Raw genomic sequence first — 20372 nt, 5'->3', positions numbered from 1 at the left:
TTTGTATTTTATTTGTTAGTTTCATTTCATTTTAGCTTTATTTCTAAAAAAGTCACAAAAATGTCATAAAATTAAAAGTGTGTTTATTAATATTCTAGTTTTCTATAATTTGGTATATTTTAATTAAATTTGTTATTTTTATTTTACCTTTTATTTTTACAAATTCTATCTTTTTTAAAAAAAAAAAAAAACTTTAGTATTCTATTTCAGGCATAAAAGTCCCAAAAGAATATATTTGATTTCATCACTTATACCTCACGTTAATTACTTTAAATATAATTCAATTTCACTTCTTGCTATTCATAGCATGTATCTGTAAATAATTGACATACTGATTCTCCATTCAATTTCATCCATCTACCTTTAATATCATTCATTCAATAAATATATATTCCATTCATTCTAATTAAAGAGAATTCCTTTCAAATACATAATATATATGTGATGGGAAGAATACAGCAAACCTATCCACACCCACCCTTGTGTATATTCCACACTACCTCTTAAAAACCAGTTTCATCACTATCCATGCTAATCTTTTTTATCTAATAATTAATAAACAGTTCTAATAGGGATAATTTTTGTGATTTACTAACATTGTTTTTTACTAATTCTTTTGTCATATATGATTTACTATTTATTTCACATGACAATTTTCAATTTATTCTAACCTTCCAATTCAACAAAATCCTTTCTTCATTTTCTGTTGATTACAGTAACAACAGGTTGGAGAAACAACAAAGAAAAGAAAAGGGGCCGGTGGGTTTTTCTGACATCAACACCGCCACGGATCCACTCGCTGCACGCCGTCCACCGCGTGAAGCACTCATCTCCGACCAACAATCCACTCAAACCATGAAGCACACAACAAGGCCGTGACGTACCTGCCTTCCAATTCCGGTAGCGTTTATTTCTCTCTTTTTTTTATCCGATTTGTGCTTTATTGTGTGGCTGGATATTTACTTGTCGTAAAAAAAACAAAGAGAATGAAGTGTTTATTGTGTGGTCATTAGTTTATTCTTTATGAAGAGAGAAGAGTGACTGTGTTGTTTGCGTGGCTTTCAGTTTGCAAAATTAGTTTAATTAGATTCAATTAATTCACTTAGGTTAATAACAAAATGTGAAGAAACAAAAAAAATACACATTTACATTTTAGTTAAAAAATAATAAGGTGATTTGTATATAGTTGTTAGTTTTTTCATTTAAATTAAATCCCCATCGTTTATAAATAAACATCACATGTGCGTAAATAATAATAAAAAAATTGCAACTTCTGTTAGTCTTAGCTTTAATTAAATAATTAATATTAATTTAATTATTAAATTGTTAATTTAGTTTAGGCTTTTAATTGTTAAAAATATCAATCTAATTCCGCTTTTACGAATAAATGGTGGGTGAATATCTATTTCATCCCTTCTTCGAATTGGTCGACTCTTTATGTCGCACCGATCAAATATCCGAAGCCCTATAAAAAAATCATGCGCAATCGATTAATGCCTTGAGTGATAATTGAATACATGTCACTAAGAACGCAGAATCAATTTAAAAATTCAATTTATTTAAATATAATTATTCTAATTCAAATTAAAACATTAATTATTATTATAAAAAATACAAAAATAGGGATTGTACACAAAACCTCTTTTTTTATAACTGCGAACTACGAAAAAACTGCGAACTACGAAAAAACTGCGAACGTTTTTATACCCATTAAAACACAATTCAACATACAAAAATAATGGTGTACAATCCCATAAAAAACACCAACAAACCCTACGAACTACGTTGACTCTGATCCTCCATTAAGGAGGTACGTAGGCACTTGGCAACAAGGCGAGTCCCCTTTCCCCAAAACTAAGTTGGTTTGAGATTTTATTCTCTACCCTATTGTGCATTTTTTTAACCTCAACCTTTTTTATAAACCTTACCGTAATATTCTTATAAACCTTAGAGACATTTAGAAAACCTTAAGTAAGGGTTAAGGGTGCCTAACACCTTCCCTTGACCCTAATTTCTCAACTTACCCATTCTCTTTAAAATTAGGTTTTTCTCCCATGTTTACCCTTATCCTTAGGATAGAATAAAAACATAGGTGGCGACTCTGTAATTTAGGTTATTAAACTTAAAACTTAAAGCCGGTCGTAACAGTGTGTTGTGTTGCTACTCCCAGACAAATTGAAGAAATCAAATTCTTGAGGCAAAACAATCCGTATTCTAACACCTATAATCCAGGGTGGAAGAGTCATCCCAACTTCGCTTGGAAAGATCAACAACAAAATCCTCAGAAGGCAGAGTGGGTGGTAGCTATTGAGAGATTGGCTGGACAATGCTCTCAGTTTCAAGAAGAGACCAGAAACAACCACAAGAACACCATAGCTTCAATCAAAAATCTGGAAGTTCAAGTGGGTCAAATAGCACAGCATCTCACTCTACAGGCACAAGGTACCTTTCCGAGCGCATCTGTGAAAAATCCGAAAGACCGAGAGAAGATTAATGTTGTTACTACAAGAAGTAAGAAAGTGGCAGAATCTGAAAAAGAAAAAGAGGAAATAGATGATCCCATGGTAATAGAGGTGCATTTGGAAATAAGAGAGAATCCAAAAGAGCCAGAAGTTGTGGTACCGCCGGGTAAACCATTTGAAGAAAAAAATAAGAAAGTTGTTGAACCGGTGATCAAACTACCTTTCCCTTCCAGAGTGACAAAGAAGAATTCAAAAGAGAAAGACTTTGAGAAGTTCACTGCCTTGTTCAAAAAGTTAGAGGTAAATCTACCCTTCTTCGAAGCACTAGAGCACATGCCCTTGTATAGGAAATTTATGAAGGAGGTGATGGCGAGAAAGAGATCACAGGGAGGGGAATCAAAAATTGCAACTGAGAAGTGTGGTATAGTCTCATCAGCAAGAAAAATCCCAATAAACAGGAAAGACCCTGGGGCGGTGGTGATACCATGCACTATCAAGAATATAACATTTAAAAAGGTACTCCTCGATTCTGGTTCTAGTGTGAGTTTAATGCCTCTGTCCATTTTCAAAAAGCTTGAATTGGAAAAGATTAGTGAAAGTAAGACACAGTTAAGGTTCGCCGATCACACCATTAAGAAATCCTATGGAGTAGCTGAAAATGTACTAGTGGAAGTTGATAAGTTTGTATTCCCTGTTGACTTCCACATCATGGACATTCCGGAAGACGAAGAAACTCCTATCCTTCTTGGGAGACCATTTTTGTTGACAGGCCGCTGCAACTTCGACATTGAAAAAGGGACATTAACGCTGAAATCATTTGATGAAGAAGTAACCTTGAAGATGTTAGGAGTTAAGAAAAATAGGGGAGTTGTAAATGATCAAACTTCTGGTGGTATGACAGAAAGTGAGGAAAAAGACAAAAAGCCTAAACAGCTCCAAGAAAAAGTGTCAAGCATAGCCTCTCGGGTGGAACCAACTCATATAGCCATCAAATGTTCTAAGAAAAAGAAAGGTGAAAAGCTGAATGAGGGAAGTGAATTGAAGAGAAAAGTTGTCCATACTTTTCATCATCATGAGTTTTTGGTTGCGGAGGTGAAAAGCAACCAGGTGTGGAAGAGAAAATACCCTCCATTATAAAGGGTAATGGACCGTCGAGCCATGCGACGTTAAACGAAGCGCTTTGTGGGAGGAAACCCACACTTTTAATAATTAATTTGTTCTTTTGTTTTGTTTTATGCCAGGTAATAAAAAGGGGATTTCTCTGGTGAAAGCTTGAAAGCGGTAGCTGGAGTTGATGTACCCTATGTGAGTCCTTTCCGCAGTGGGCTAAAACATTGAGGTCAATGTTTAGTTCAAGTGTGGGGGGGTTTTCTTGCATTTCTTTTGTTTCTGTTTTTCTTTTGTTTTTAGCATTTTTATTCGTCACAATTAGTAGCAACTACCATTGTGTTACAGAGTGAGAGATAGTTGTTGGATGAACCCGAGATTGATAGCTAGTGGATGAAAGATACTCCCCATACTTGATCTCCCGAGGCACCCCAGAAGTTGATGCAGCCATGAAATGATAAAATTAAAGGTTGGACGCGATTTGTTAACACCGGACCAAAATGGTTGTATGGTATACCCGAGTCGGAAAAGAAACCACATGACACGAGGAGGCTTCAGAGCTTGTAAGCATAACCAAAATGGTGAGAGTACAAATGCCAAACACTAAAATATCATCATGAGAGTTCAGTCAGGTATGACCTTATCACTCTGATTTTGCGTATGTTCTTTTTACACAGCACAACATGAGGACACACGCTGAGGCATGTTGTTTGTTTAACACTTAGCCTTTCTATCCATCCTTTACTTTATGTTTATCCTTTGTGAAACCCGTTGAGCCTTAGCCTTTTTGTTTGAATTAAACCCCTATTCATCCGTAACTATACACTTCCTACCCTTGTTCGGCATGATTGTTGTAAATTATAAAGTGTGCAAAAAGCTAAGTTTGGGGTGACAATTCGTAGAAAAAGACCAAGTGCGTAAAAAGAAATCAAAATAATAATAATAATAATAATAATAATAATAAAGAAAGAAGATAAAAGCACTTGCCATTACTAAAGAATCAAACATGCTCATAGAAAATTTGAGTGAAGAATCAAAGGGAATAAACACCCAGGTTATAAGTGAGGCACAAAGATGAGAAAAATAACATGAATGCCGAATCCAAAACCCTTTGTTATCCATTCGTTTGTCTATCCTACCGTAACTGAGCCCCGTTACAACCCAAAAGACCTCATAAAGTGTGTGGAATCTGTTTGTGTAGTGAAGATAGAGTAAATTCAAAATTAAGAGTTGATATTGCATACTTTGATACTGTGAGTGCAAACACTTTAACCCCGAGAGATCTGGTGAGAGTGTGAAAAGTTTGCAGGTAAAGAAGCCCTCTGATGTGAAAGTGTGGTAGACAATTCGATTCAGGAAACCAGAAGCTTGATCGGGAAGGAAAAATCAAAGTCGCGAAAGACACCGACTGTGTTGTGGAGAGGAGAAATTCGTGGGTGACCTCTGTTTAGTCTCACTACATTACTTGAGGACAAGCAATGAGATAAGTTTGGGGTTGTGATCGGTCACCATTTCTATTAAGTTATGTCTTTCATCCAGCACAAATTCATCATCTCGGTAACACATTTGGTTGTTTTATTGCTTTTTAAGCTAAGTTTATCATATTTATTAAGTTATAGTATTGCATTGCATTTGGTTTAAAGTTTATGTCAAAAGATCCTCTTTATGCCATTGTTTGGTAGTGTTAGTGTTGTAGGTTGATGCGTGTGAACAGAGGAACTAATGGCAGGACTTGAGGGACTCCGGAAGGCTGAAAGATGGGAATTGTTGAATCAGGAGGTCAACACGGGCACCCGTGTACATCAACACGGCCCGTGTTGAAAGCTTCAGTAAAGGAATGTACGAGCTGAAAACAGAGGATCAACACGGGCACCCGTGTTAATCAACACGGCCCGTTTTGATGGGCCTGCGCAAAATTACAACCTTATGCCAGTCAGTGAATCAACACGGGCACCCGTGTTAATCAACACGGCTCGTGTAGATGGATGCAGACAGAAACTTCACTTTTTGATCTGTTTAAGTTGTCTAGTCATGAAGGGCACTGTGGACTTTTTGCTGACACTAATGCTGATACTATTTAAACACAGTTAGTGCAAGGAGAAGGGAACTTTTGACGGATTAGAGAAAAGAATATAAGAGAATATTGGAGAAAGCAAGGGTTTGGGAGAGAAGAAGATCTTCATGAACGGAAGCAATTGAAGATTCAATCTCCTCCAATTTCTTGTAATGTCTCTATTCATTATTATGTTTTCTTTGAATACTATGAGTAGTTAAACCCCCCAATGCTAGGGGGTGGCTCTGATTTCACTTTGTAATGACTCTAAGTTTGCCATTGCAATAACAATCATGTTTTTCATTGTTGATTTATTCTCTTGATGTTTATAATGCTTTTCCTTTCAGACAAAATCGGAATTGATGTATGATTATCGTTTAGGTTGGACAACCATTGATAATGCTTTCATGAGAATATGCTATAATTGATATTACCTAGGACTAGGATTACCTTATAGTAACCGGATATTCTTGATAACTTAATTGCTTGATTTGATTGTAAATCTCTAAGGACTTAGGGTTTAGGATGAAGGATCAAAGGTTTTTTCGCTAAGGACTTAGGATCAAACAACCTTAAGAACCGGTAATTGATTATTGAAAAGAAGTTGTTGCAATAGAAATTTCAGAGTTGTTACATTGTCAATCATCCACTATCCCTAGCATGTTACTCATATTTGTTAAAAAGTCAATTTCATTTACTGCTTATTTTACTTTTCGCTAAGTGATAATCACCAAAGAAAACCCAATTGAAGTTTTTGTTTAATTGAACTTTTAATTGAACTCATTATTCCTACGCAGTCCCTGAGATCGATATTCGGGGAAGTTTCCCTATTATTACAAGAGGAAAAATAGTACACTTGCTATTTTATCGATCATTGACAAAGTACATAAACAACCTATTCCAATACAATCATCAAAAGACAATTGCTTGGAGTACAAGAGACTAAACACATAGCTACAGAGCTACGGCTCTTCACAATTAAGAAATCTTTCTCTCTGCGTTCCACATTAGGATTGCAGTCTTCTTATGTGCAGCTCTTGGGCCTCGGGCTTCCAAGAACCAAATTAGGGTTAACCAAGTTAACCTAATTTACACGTCATGAGGTTGTTACAGAATGTGCTGTTAACAAAATCTTCTAGACAAAATATTCAGCATACAATAAAAGGTTTCCTAAATTGTAGATTAAGAGAAATCAGGAAACATAATAATAAAACATAACATCTCCTGCTGTCAGACATGGATGTCATGACATCGGTCATGACATTCACTAACAAAACCTGTATTAGCTTAAACATATGCAGCCTACATAACACCATATAAAGCATGTCATGACATTTGTAAAGACATTAAACACCCAGGAATATTTTACCATAAAATGCAGACAATTTAAAAACATCTACAGTCACTGACACCAACTATGCTGAACCTGTTGATATTAACATGGTGGACGTGACTGAGGTTGATCCCAAGGAGTGGGAGAAAGTTTTGACAGGAAAGCATGCTGCTGAAAGCCTAAGATGCAGCGTGATCTTTAATACTGAAGTTGGAGGTTCGTTTGAATCAAAGACTACTGAAGGTCTTCTAGAGAAAACAAGTGAGGCTACTGAGGACCTTAGGATGAAGCTCTAGAAAAATAGGATTTCGGAGGCTTCTCCAGCATGAGTCAACATGGTGAATGTTGGACAACCCTTGTCTGAGATTGAAGAAGTGGAAAGATGTCTGATAAGGGAGAAGGAGAAAGGGGACTATGGAAATCCAAAGGCAAATGAGAGTCTGAAGGATTATCTCTGGAGGTGCCATGAGAAGAATGCTGGACGAATGCTGATGTGTCCAATATGCTCAATCATGCTGAGTCGAAGGGTCCAAGAGAACTACGAAAGGGCCCAACGGATCAAGACACAAGGACACTGGAGACAGGAGAACCAGTTGTTGAATGTTTACCCAAGGCCTGGTAAAAGCCTCTTAAGTTTTCTGGTTCTCTGTCACAAGGAGAAATCTGAAATCATCATGTGTCCCAGGTGTGGGGCAGTTTATGATAGCCAGGCGACAGAAATGTTTGAAAGAGTGTCATTCTCTACTGGTTGGGACATGTATGGAATCAATCCCTGTATGTACGTTTTCGACAATCGAGGAGTATCGAAAAGACCTGAAAGCCCTCACCCAAAGGCTCGAAGAGTCACATTTAAGCTCCCAGCGGAAGTGCCCATTGACAAATGGATTCAGGCTGGCGCAGGAAATAATAAGTGGCGAAACTTTGACCAGGGTGGAAGAACATCCATGGCATACAGGAGGCAGTTTCAGACTTCCAATCGAGAGATATACAGGCTCGAAAACTATAACGGAAAGAATCCAATGTCTAGGTCTCAACGGAGGAGACATCAAAGGACGAAGAAAGTTGAAAAAGAGTCGAAGTCAAAAGAAGTTGGAGAATCCAACAGCAGCAAAATCCACTACAGGCAGCAAGAGTAAACAAACCTCTTGTAGGGTGTAAGTTGTTTGTTTCAGAAAAGGAAAAGATTGATGAAAAGGCGTAATCCAGCCCAGTGAAGGAAGAAGACATGATGACATATGACTTTGACTCTGATGGGGTCTCATCTATGAATCTCAACTGTAACGTAGTGTCAGTCCTCCCTCATGAATATTATCAGGAGACAGAAGTCGAAGACTGTGAAGAGGCAGACGAGGAGGAAATGGCAAAACATAGGCCAGTATGTTATTATGTGTTGAATAACGGTGCAGTTGAAGAAAAAATGCTTTCTTCGAAAGGCCTGATCAGGGAATAAGGAATCATCTGAAACCCCTCTACATAAGAGTCAAGATTGAAAATGTGGGCATCAATAAGGTCCTTGTTGATGGTGAGGCAGCGGTGAATTTAATGCCCAATATACGTTGAAGAGGATAGGGATGTTCGATACAGATATAAAACCCCATAACATGGTCATATCCAACTATGAAGGAAAACTGGGGCACACTTTAGGAGTTATCCAAGTGAACCTTATTGTGGGTTCAGTGACTAGACCCACCATGTTCATGGTAATACCGGCAAAAGCAAATTATAACCTTTTGTTATATAGAGAATGGATTCATGGAGTGGCTGTTGTGCCCTCAACAATGCACCAAAGACTAACTATCTGGAGAGAAGACAGGATAGTCGAGAACATAGAAGGAGACCAGAGTTATTATATGTCTGAAGTAAACCAAGTCAATAAAACAAGCTTAGACAAAAACTTGGCCAACATAGGACCATGCCAGGCTGCAGAGGATATATATTCTCCAAACAAAAATGCCTTGTATTATTTATCTATTCACCCTAGCGGGTTTCAATGGAATAGAGAGATAATGGGAGATCCTGAGGAAACAGAGCATATCAAAGGATTACCTGGAACACGGCCGACTAGCTGGGACGAAGATGTTGAATATGTCTGAGTCATCCTTCTTTGAAAGATTTCGGCTTACATAGCCGAGAATAAAAGAAAAGCGGCTCTAGAGGGCGAAATGACAAGCATGGTTGTCAAAGCCATAAGAGAAGAATCAGAAGTACCAGGACCAGGGGTGCACTTTATTCCAAAACCCCCCGACGTGAAAATCTCAGACGAACAGGTCTCAAGTGAACAAATAAGTCAAATAATAGATGCCATTTATGATGAAGAACCTTTGGGATTCGAGAAAGATCCAATGGCGCCAAATGTGAAGATGTTGGCACAAGACCCCCTCGAAGAAGTAGATCTTGGAGACGGCAGTTTAAGGAGGGTCGTGTATATCAACGTGAAGTTGGATCCAGGCTTGAAAACAAAAGTCATCGCCTTACTAAAAGAGAATACATATTGTTTCGCTTGGGTCTATGACGAGATGCCTGGTTTAGAGAGAGAGTTGGTCGAATTGAGATTGCCAATAAAAGAAGGGAAGAAGCCCATCAAGCAAACTCCAAGAAGATTCGCACCAGAAATTCCCTCGAAGATTAAAATAGAAGTCGAAAGGCTTCTTCATTGCAAATTCATTAGGACCACAGGGCTGGAGATTTCTTGGGCTTTGTGGTCCATAAGAAGAGGATAGAAATTAATCAAAATAAAACGATGGCCATTATGGAAACGAAACCACCGTCCACGAAAAAGGAGTTACAATCACTATTAGGGAAGATAAACTTCCTGAGGAGATTCATCTCTAACTTAAGTGGGCGAACACAAGCCTTTTCCCCCTTACTCCTTCTGAAGCAAGGAAGATTCGAATGGAGTGCTGAACATCAAGAAGCTTTCGACAAGTTAAAGCAATATCTGATTCATCCACCCATCCTATCACTTCCAAATGGGAAGAAACATATGAGACTCTATATATCAGCCTCTGATACTACCATAGGTAGCATGCTAGCTCAAGAGGATGAAAATGGCATCGAAAGAGCCATTTACTACTTAAGTAAGGTACTTAATGATGCAGAGACTAGGTATACTGCTATAGAAAAACTATGCCTTTGTTTATATTTCTCTTGTATAAAACTTAAGTATTATATAAAACTAGTTGATGTTTATGTTTCATCTCATTTTTTATGTCATTAAACATATGCTGTCTAAACCAATATTGCACAGTCGAATTGGTAAATAGGCTTTAGCCCTTACTGAACACTCTTTGACCTTTTGCCCTCTTAAGGCAATGAAAGGACAAATAGTATAAGATTTTATTGTAGACCACGCAGTGGTCGAAAACCCTCAACAATATGTTGAAATAAAACCTTGGAAGTTATTCTTTGATGGTTCAACACACGAAGAGGGGAGTGGAGTTGGAATACTCATAATTTCTCCTGAACGAATTCCAACAAAGCTCAAGTACAAAATTGAAGGCCCTCTATGCTCCAACAATGAAGCAGAATATGAAGCATTGCTTGCAGGACTTGAAGCCTTGTTGGAATTAGGGGCAACCAGAGTCGAAATTAAAGGAGATTCTGAATTAGTTATAAAGCAGCTGACGAAAGAATACAAGTGTCTAAAGGAGAACTTAATTATGTACTTCGTTATGATGAATAGGCTGCTCAAAAAATTTGACTATGTCGATTTGAAACATGTCCTCAGAATAAAGAATCAAGAAGTAAATGACTTGGCACAATTAGCTTCGGGGTATAAAGTGTCGAAGGAAAGGCTGGAAGAATTAATTCAAGCTAGAGGAAAAGCAATGGCAACCAGGTTATCTCCAACCAACCTAGAAAATACAAAATTGGGCTTTGCCAATGAGGAGGAGTTTGAAGTACTGAACATAGACACTCTGGCAGACACGGATTGGAGAAGTCTGATTATTAGTTACTTGAAATATCCTTCGAGTGATACGGAGGATAAGGTGAAATACAGAGCCTTGTCATATTTTTTGATGGGGAACGAATTGTTCAAGAAAACTCCCGAGGGAGTTTTATTAAAATGTCTCGGCGAAACAGAAGCTTATGTAGCACTGTCAAACGTACATAGTGGAGCATGTGGAGCCCATCAAGCTAGGCATAAGATGAAATGGTTGTTGTTTCGCTATGGAATGTATTGGCTCACTATGTTAAAAGATTGTATAGATTTTGCCAAAGGATGTCAAGAAAGTCAGGTACATGCAAGTATCCAACATTCTCCTACTAATGAATTAAGTTCGATCATCAAGCCATGGCCTTTCAAAGGATGGGCAATGGATCTGATTGGAGAAATTCGACCCATATCATCTAAAGGCCAAAGATATATTTTGGTAGGAATAGATTATTTTACCAAATGGGTCGAAGCAATTCCATTAGCCATCGTAGACCAAGAAGTTGTGATTGAATTTATTCAAAAACAAATATTATACAAATTCGGAATTCCAGAAAGCATAACCACAGATCAAGGATCGGTATTCACTAGTCGAAAGATGTAGGAGTTTGCAAAAGAAATGGGGCTCAAATTACTCACATCCACACCTTATTATGCTCATGGAAATGGACAAGTCGAAGCAGCCAATAAAGTGATAATAGGTTTGATAAAGAAACATGTAGGAAAGAAACCAAATAATTGGCATAAAACCTTAGATCAGGCACTATGGGCTTGTCGATTATCACCCAAGGAAGCAACCAACACTACACCCTTTCAACTCACATTTGGGCATGATACAGTATTACTAGTCAAAATCTATTTGCAGTCAGTCAGAATTCATAAACAAGAAGAGATTTCCCCAAACATATACTGGGACATGATGATGAATGAACTGGTAGATCTATACGAAGAAAGGTTGTGGGCATTGGAGATGATAAGGAGACAGAAAGAAAGAGTAGCAAGAGCATATAACAAAAAGGTGAAAGGTAAAATGTTTGTTATTAATGACTTAGTTTGGAAAGTTATTTTACCCATGGATCAAAATAATCAAGCCTTAGGTAAATGGTCCCCACATTGGGAAGGCCCTTTCCGAATTTTAAAAGTATTTTCGAATAATGCTTATGAAATAGAAGAATTAGTAGAGGATCGTAGGATCCTAAAAGTAAATGGGAAATATTTGAAGAGATATAGACCATTTATGCATGAAGTCAAAATTGCAAAAACGTATAAGTCAAATATTTTAGATGTTTGAAGATAGTAAGAGGAATGTTGACTTTCCTCTTAAGCAAGAAGCAGTACAGTAATTGGATATCCCACATCATTATGTTCTGCTGATTTTCTTTTCATGGGAGAAAATTCCCCACCATAAGTTGATGCCATATCCTGCCCAACAAGGCAGAGAAATCATGATCAAGACCGATGAAGATGCTTTTTTAAACATCAGAAATAGTTTTGCTATAGGGATATTCACAGAGAACCCCAGTATCTTCACACTTCATAACTCTGGAAATGAGTTTCGCAGAGATGGTTAAGGTAGAACCAAAGACCTTAGAGCAGATGATAGTGTTTCCTTCCCGATCCAGTTTTGGATGGATGCATGCATCTAAAAATCCGCAAGAAAATTAGGATATACTGGACCATCTAAGATGGTGAGATAGTGCTCCAAGTTCTGGGTAGCAAGCATGCCGGCAAGATCAACTCCATGCTTGTTGAACTCATCAAATGAAGGGTTGAACTCTTTGTGGATAGAGAAAATGATGTCTCTGTGAGAGGAAGACATTTTTGATACAAGAAAGAAATGAAGAAAAGTGAAAACAAAATGAAGAGATATGAAAGGAGTTGAAAAGATGTGAAGCAATAGCGAAAATGTGAAGAGTTTATATAAGGGTAACTTACAATGGAATTGGTTACGCTATGCTGTTAACATTGGGCCACGTGTTGGATCCCTGTGGGAAGAGGTAAAGTCCGCCGTTTATTGGTCTTGGAAGTTGAAGTGTAATCATTCTATAACCGGCATGTGAACATCTTAATGAGACGTTTTGGGAAAAGGTGAGTCATAATTAACTAGAAATTATGACCTATGGGTGACTGGAACGTCAAATCGAAACGTAATGGCTGCAAGGAACGTTTATCTCGCGTGTTCGCAGTCTCGAGGCAATTATTATGGCTAAAAAGGTGAATATATATATATTAAAAAAAAACTTGCCAAAAGTGATATTTTTAATATTACGTGCCAGAACGTAATTAAGGAAAGGAAATATCCATTAATATATTCGATTACAAAAGAGCTAGCAGGTGGAAAATACTCTAAAGGCTATTACAACAGATTAATGGTTAAAGTCGTTAGGGAGACTATTCTTCATATGAGAGTATTGAGAAGCCAATATGGACAACTGTCGCTCGATTGTAGCTTGTTGTTTCTTCAACTCTTCGATCTCTGGCTCCAGATTTTGGGCCATCTCGATATGATGAATGCCCATTTGGACTTCTTCATCTATCTCTTTTAGGTTTATCTTTCGGATCTTATCCCGACGATCATTTGCTACCTTTACTTTCTCTTAGAGACGTTTGATCTCTTCCTCCCATGATTTGATATTTGCCTCACAAGTTTCATACTCTTGTTGATACTTCGAATGATCAAGCTCCAGAGTCTCGACTTTGATAGTTGATTCACCAGCAGCTTTCCATTAAGAGGTTTGGGTAGCTACTTTCGTACTTAACTTCTGACTGACTTCTTGTCTTCGAATATTATCTGACTGAAGTTGGTCAAGTAAGAAACCCAGTGAGACAATTACTTGCGAAACCCCCTCAGAAACATTGAGAAGATCCACTTTTTTTAGAAGGGTCTTTAACCCAAAACAGGTGGTAGCATCTTTTCCCAATACCTCGACAAAGTCAATGTCAAAGAATTTGTCCTTTATTTTGCGAAGGAGGTTTTGGCCATTAGATTCTGCATTGTTGTCCCCAGAAGTGGTCGAAGAGGCTCCATCTTTGATAGGCGAACCACACTTTGCACTCATCATGGCTTTGAGGAAGCCCACAGGGTTGGTAGTTTTGAGAGACTCTAATTCAACTGAAGAAAGTGTTGGAGGAGTATTGGTCGAAACAGTCTCATGAACAACGATCTTCCCAAAGGGTTGATTCTCTTTATTTTCTGGTTGAAGTTGGCTGGAAGCTTCATCCCTAGTTTCATTTTTAGGATTAGTTTCCTCGCTCCTCATAGAATGCTCGAATCCTTCATCAGTATTAGATAGCTGGGGATTGTCCTCCATCTCAATATTTTAATCGATGACTGGAGATGAATCATTTGAGTGATCACCTTCAGTATGTTCAGTAGAAGGAACATTTGTAGAAGGCTCATCATTCTCGATAACCAGAGAGAGCTGGTGAATTTCGTTGTTGAGTAGCTGCCATAAGTGTTACTTACATCAAATCAAGATTTATCGAAAGGAAAATATTATTAAATAAAGGGGGCATAAGAGTGCACCTTGAGGATTTTCAATATCAGCAGAAGGATCTGATGTCTTGAGATCAGAGGTGGCAGTACCCACATCATCCTACAAATTCAGAAGGGTTTAACTCAAATTAAAAGTCAGAATGGAATCTGCAGCAAGGTGATAAAAGATTAGATTCTTTACCTTTTCCAGAATATTGTCTGGGCTCGAATTATGACTCTCACCGACGGGTATAGTTCCAACTATCTTTTGAGGCTGTTTGTCAGAAGAGATTTTGTCACTCAAAGATGTAGTCTTCGAAGTCCCAGATCCATTTCCTTTAATCGAGGGAACGGTGTTCTTTTGTCTTTTCTTCATCGTCAATTTGGTATGAGGAGGAGACCCATCTTCGCCATCTGAGGCAATGGTGACGCTTGTAGCCGAAGCTTTCTGTTTGGGATTCGTTGGAGGTTTTGTATTATGGAAATAATTATGTCAGAAATTTAAATGACATTAGAACAAAGCATAAACAAAAGGTCAAAGTACTTACCACAGGTTTTTTTCCAGTATTGGTGGAATCGTCTCCACTTGCTTTCTTGCCTTTCGAAGCTGCAGCAGCTTTACGAGTGTTCGCAACAGAATCTTTGATAACTTTTCTTCGACTAAGAGCTATAATCAAAATAAGGCAAGTTAGTATAAAGACAAAAAGAAGAAATACCAATCGAAAGGTTATCCAGTTCCAAACCTTCAAGTATTGGAGTCAGAACACTAACGTGTTCGAGACCTATGTGAAGATGTCCTTTGAAATTATCCAAGGTATGTTTAGTCGGATCCACTCATTCAGCATGTTTTTAGATTGTTCACGAAGAATTTTGGGGACATTCCCACACACAAACCAGTCTCGGAAAGGAGGGCTTAGAGCCATACCAAAGTCAGCGCTGGGTAGTGGAGGAAATTTGGGAGGATATAGTTTGAAAGCCACTTCATAACATTGTTCAGGACGAACATGTGTGGGCAATTTCAACTTATCCAGTTTGTTAGAAAACTTTTCGCGTAAATTAATCGCTGCTTCATGAACGGTTCGACTAAGATCATTAGGCTTAGAGATAGTTTCAAAGAATTTTTGGAAATCTTGGATTTCTTTAATGTGCGTCGAAGTACCTTTCTGAAAGCGCTCCTGCACGATAGCAAAAGCCTCAGTCAGCTCATGTGAAAGACCAACAACGTTGAAGATCTGATTGTCATAATACTCTGCCCACCACTGATGAAATTCCATGGTGGAATAGAATGTAGGTTCGAAAAGGATAGGAATGAGGGTTATAACGCCAACATATCTGGAGATCTTGGGTGCATAGTTTTCCTCAGTAGAATGCATGGTATGCAGACCCATATGACTCCTTCTGTCATACATACATTTGGGTTTAAGCTGGACAAGCCAAATTTTCTCGATACTAGATTGAGTTGATAGCTGATAAGACCATAATGGCTCTTTGTAATCCGCAGCCGATGATATAACATCCTAGGAGATAAGAAAGCTTCCCAAATAGTCATTGATTCAGCTTGTTGATCTAGGGAGGAAGCAGAAAACTTTCGTGTGAACCACTCAGGGCCTACTTCCCTTTTTACAAATGGAGCCATCGAGGGAATAAAACTGTAGCGCTTAGCAAACATCATTATATATGCTTGAAATGCCTGAGACAGTTGACCTCCTTCTTCTGGGGGAGTTAAGTAGGCAAGTCTTGTTCCTTCGACTGTTCGGTTATGAATAGTTGTGTCTTTCTCATCAACTACACCTTTCTTTGGGAGAAAAGTTTCGAAGGTGGCGTTAAGCCACAACTGCAATAACTAAAAAGGCCCAGCAAAAAGCAAGGAAGTCCCAGTTTCTTATGTCTTCAAGAAGTCTACGGATTTGCCAAGACTTTCATAGAGATACCCCATTATCAGTTGGCTCAAATTCAATTTCTTCCCGGCATTAAGTTGATTGGCCATACATAGATATCTCTTAGCTACTATAAGAGACCTTGAACAAAAGACACATCTCGAGAGCCAGAGCGCCAAGAATGCAATATGTTCTTCGTCCGAGACTTTGTCGTTGGTTTTATCATGGTGTTTTATAGTAAACCCAGTGTGGGTAGCTTTAATCTCACCAAACTTTATGTTATCGATATCCATATAGTTGGGGTCGCAATCTTCCCCCGTTGGTCGAAGCCCTGTGATAGCAGCTATATCGAAGAGAGTTGGCGTAACCATCCCACATGGGAGATGAAAGGTATTATGAGAAGCATCTCAGAAATACATGGACGCTACTAACATGGTTTGGTTATATTCTAAACCAGTTTTCGATAACTGGATCAAATTGTAAATCCCTCATTCTTTCCAAAACAAGGCTTTTTTGACTTCAACTTTAGCCAACCAAGCATAATATAGGTCAGGATCTTTTTCTAAGGGAATTTCTCTAAAGACCCTAGGGATATTAGTCATATATTTTAAACTAATGGTTTCTTGGACTATAGAAGTCTTAATTAAAGAACCTTCAACCATAGTGTTTTTCAACGAGGAGTGGTTTGACCTCATCATCTATCTTGTTTCTACTAACTAAAGGACTAGTCTTATAGTAAGCAGGAAAGAATTTATTTTGAAGATGAGTAACACGACCAAGTAAAGGACCCATGAAAGCATGAGTTTTTCCAGAAATCGTGAAAGGGATAATTACCTGAGAAGCGTAAATGGCGCGAGTTTCTTCTAGATTTTGTTCACGGTTTGACCCCACTTGTGAAGGACGTTGAAGTTGATGAACAGGTTGAGAAGCGTTCACGGTTTGCATCATCTGGTTTTGATCGGTTGACGAAGCCATGGATGAATTTCTTCAAAAGATAAAGAAAATGGAAAAAAGGGTTTTGTTTCTGCGTTTGAAGATGCCAACGGAGAAAACGATTGTGAGAAGAAAAGAAGGTATTGCAAGTGCTGAAACCTTTTATTTAAAGGTTTAGGAAAAACCCTTCAATTTTCTATTTTATTCGGTTAATTGAGTTAATGAGGCACGCGTCAGCAGCTGGTTTATCCGTTTGACGGTCCAACAGTTATTAGCCTGACTCCTAGTACCTAGGAGCAATGATCACAAGTAATGTTAAGACGTGGGAACGAATGTTCTGAAGAGACTTTTTTGAAAATGACAAGACGTTTTGAAAGAAAGGTCATAAATGATTATGACGTTATCTTGGAACTCAAAAGTTTTGAGAAAATCGAAATCTCAAAGTATCAAGAAATGCCCATTTCTACTTATCTTTCGAAACAGACATTTATTGGCGGCAATTTGTTAGCTGGAGATTTTGAATAATATTTATGCTCTTCGAAGATTTAGGTCTCGAAGAAAGCATGGCTTTGAATGGCTATTTTTGAGATTGTTATATATCATGAAGGTTCCTAAATCGAAGCTGAATTTGAATAGGTGGCCTTCGAAACCTAAGGTGGCCTTCGAGATCTAAGGGTCGAAGAAACTTAGAGTATTTTGATATATTCTCACAAAGGGCACGTTGCTGTGAGCCGAAGAAGGTTCGAGCGGGAAGATTTGAAATTCAAAGAGTTTCGTTTGAATTAAGGAGGACATGTGGAGCCCCAGGAATTCAAAGCGCATGCAAGCGAGCAATGTGGCATTTCGTTAGAGTAGGACCGTTAAGGTCGAATTAGTATAAATAAGGGTCTTAGTGGTAGGATCCAAGGGTGTTCATTTTGTACAAATTACTCACAAATCACTCAAGTACCAAGTGTTAGAGAAAGATTTTTCGTTGAGAAATGTACGTGTAACACCATTACCTTTTATATATTTGTCTTTCCTTTATAAGAACAAAGTCTTTTAACATTCCTTTATTTTCTCATCGAATCTTTTATATTTACAGTTTCATTCTTTTATATTTATGTCGAAGCCATTTATGTTTATTGTCTAACCATTTCAATTTACTCTTTGCAATTTTTTTTCGTTGCATTATGTCTAGTTTTACTTTATAGTCATTTATAGATTAGGATATGTCATACCCCAATTTTTGACCCTAAGATCATATATCATTTGCATTTCAATCATCAATCAAAATCATAATCTTGAGGTATCATTTTTTCTTTTATACTCACTTTGTCTCTGAGGGGAACCACCAAACATTATATTTGTCTAATTTGTTTTAAACTAACCAGAATTCAAAAATATGTATTTTGTTTCTTTTATTTGAGTTTTACAGGTAAGAGATCGGGCAAAAATCAAAACAGTGCAAGAAAATGGATTTTTGAAAAATTCACTATGGAAATCGATTTACCCATATAGGAAATCGATTTCCCTGGACGAGTTTGGAAAAAAAGAGGGAAGCATGACATCATTTTGGCACCAAACACATTTTTCTTGATTATTCGTTGTCATTTACCAATATTCCACCTTACCACAAATTAATTTCTTTCATTAACCTCACTTTAACCCCACTTTACCAAATTAAACACAAGTTAATTACCAAATGAACAATTACAAAGTTTCCCACACCTCTCTCTCCAATTCTATAAATAGAGTCATTCACCTCCTCATTTTACAAGCTTGAATAGCCAAATAAACTCTTGCAATTTCTCTCCTCATCCCTACCAAATTCACCTAAAGCTCTTTCTTCTTTCATAAAGTTAGTGAGTTACATCTTGAACCTCACTAACTTTGAGCTAAACCATCATCCATCTCACTTTTTTCTTCAATTGTTGAGAGATCAAGATTTGTGTTGGTTGTTCTTGAAGAGGATCTAAGTTTTGTTCAGGATTTGGTAAATTTCTCCATTCTTTTTCATCTTTCACAATGTGATTCTTTTGTGTTTGTGTGTGTTGCACCCCAAAATTTGCCCATCTAATTATTCTTAATTGGCTTATGCATCTTACAATTTCATCCACTGGGTCATTTCACACATCATGCATCATTAATCAAAAACTTGGTATTGGGATCAAGGATGTTAGTAATTAGCATTTTCTATGATTTTAAGGTTCTCCTCTTCCTTCAAGGTTATTGAGCTATAGCAACATTTTATCAAGATTTCTCAAAAAAAAAGATACATCGAGTGCATACTCTGGTTCATTGCTTAAGCTTATTGGAATTCATTAATTAAAGACCGGAATTAAGACTTTCTCTGCCTCTAGGCTTCAATTCCTATCCACTTCAAGGTATTATTATCATGCTGGATTGAAACACAAGCGCAGCTCTGAAGTTCAAAGGTGGGATTTTCCTTTAATAATTATCCAAATTGAGGTGTTCATTCAAGTCCAAGATTGGATAAGGGTTGTTGAAGAAGTTTAAGGATTGTGGATTTAGTAATAAAATACACGAGGAAATCTTTGGAAAGATTTGATTTTTAATGATACAAATATATATATTCAAGGTCATTCCAAGTCCATACGACATAAATCCAAGCTATCCATTACAAAAAAGGTCTACATCATTCTATTCACTGCTACAAAGAGAACTACATAAAAAAAATGTTTCAAAGTCTTTCAAATGCACCACTCTGGCCTCAAGCTTCAAGCCATGTCTTTATTCAACTTCGTCGTGACTTCATCTTCCATGTTGTGACTCCATTCTTAAGTGTTCATCCACAAACTTTCGTGACACACCAATACAGTCATGAGCATCATCCAAAGTCGCTCACACAGCCCTGCATACATACCATGCTACTGCATACAGAAAATACAAAGAAAGTAAATATCAGTTCACAACCATCCTTAACAATTACCAAGCAATTAACCTCATTTCTAAAACTTCTAGCTTAGCACAACTTCACTAACAGAATTCTAACAAAATTTTAACAGAATTAACTTCCATGTTCTTATTTTCCTAACTACCACTCAACAGCCAATTACTTCTTAACCTCTAACCAATTTCTAAACCTCTCACCATAACATTCAGCAAACCCTTTTACCAACAATTGTTAACAGCTCAGCTACTCAATAACTAACATAACAGTTCTAACCAATCATAACAGAATCCAATAGAATCAGT

The 20372-nt window shown here is 37.5% G+C and overlaps 1 protein-coding gene across 1 annotated transcript; it reads left to right on the top strand.

Moving 5' to 3' along the window:
• Positions 1-321: 321 nt before the first annotated feature.
• LOC131620376 (uncharacterized) lies at positions 322-19250 on the top strand. The gene is made up of 2 exons (XM_058891432.1): positions 322-900; positions 2171-19250. The coding sequence occupies exon 2, from the start codon at positions 2562-2564 to the stop codon at positions 3597-3599; it is 1038 nt and encodes a 345-aa protein (XP_058747415.1). The 5' UTR covers positions 322-900; positions 2171-2561; the 3' UTR covers positions 3600-19250.
• Positions 19251-20372: the final 1122 nt, after the last annotated feature.

Source organism: Vicia villosa, linkage group LG7, assembly GCF_029867415.1.
Source record: "Vicia villosa cultivar HV-30 ecotype Madison, WI linkage group LG7, Vvil1.0, whole genome shotgun sequence".
Taxonomy (NCBI): domain Eukaryota; kingdom Viridiplantae; phylum Streptophyta; class Magnoliopsida; order Fabales; family Fabaceae; genus Vicia; species Vicia villosa.
The sequence above is the reverse complement of the archived record's forward strand: the minus strand, read 5'-3'. Positions and strand labels throughout refer to the sequence as shown.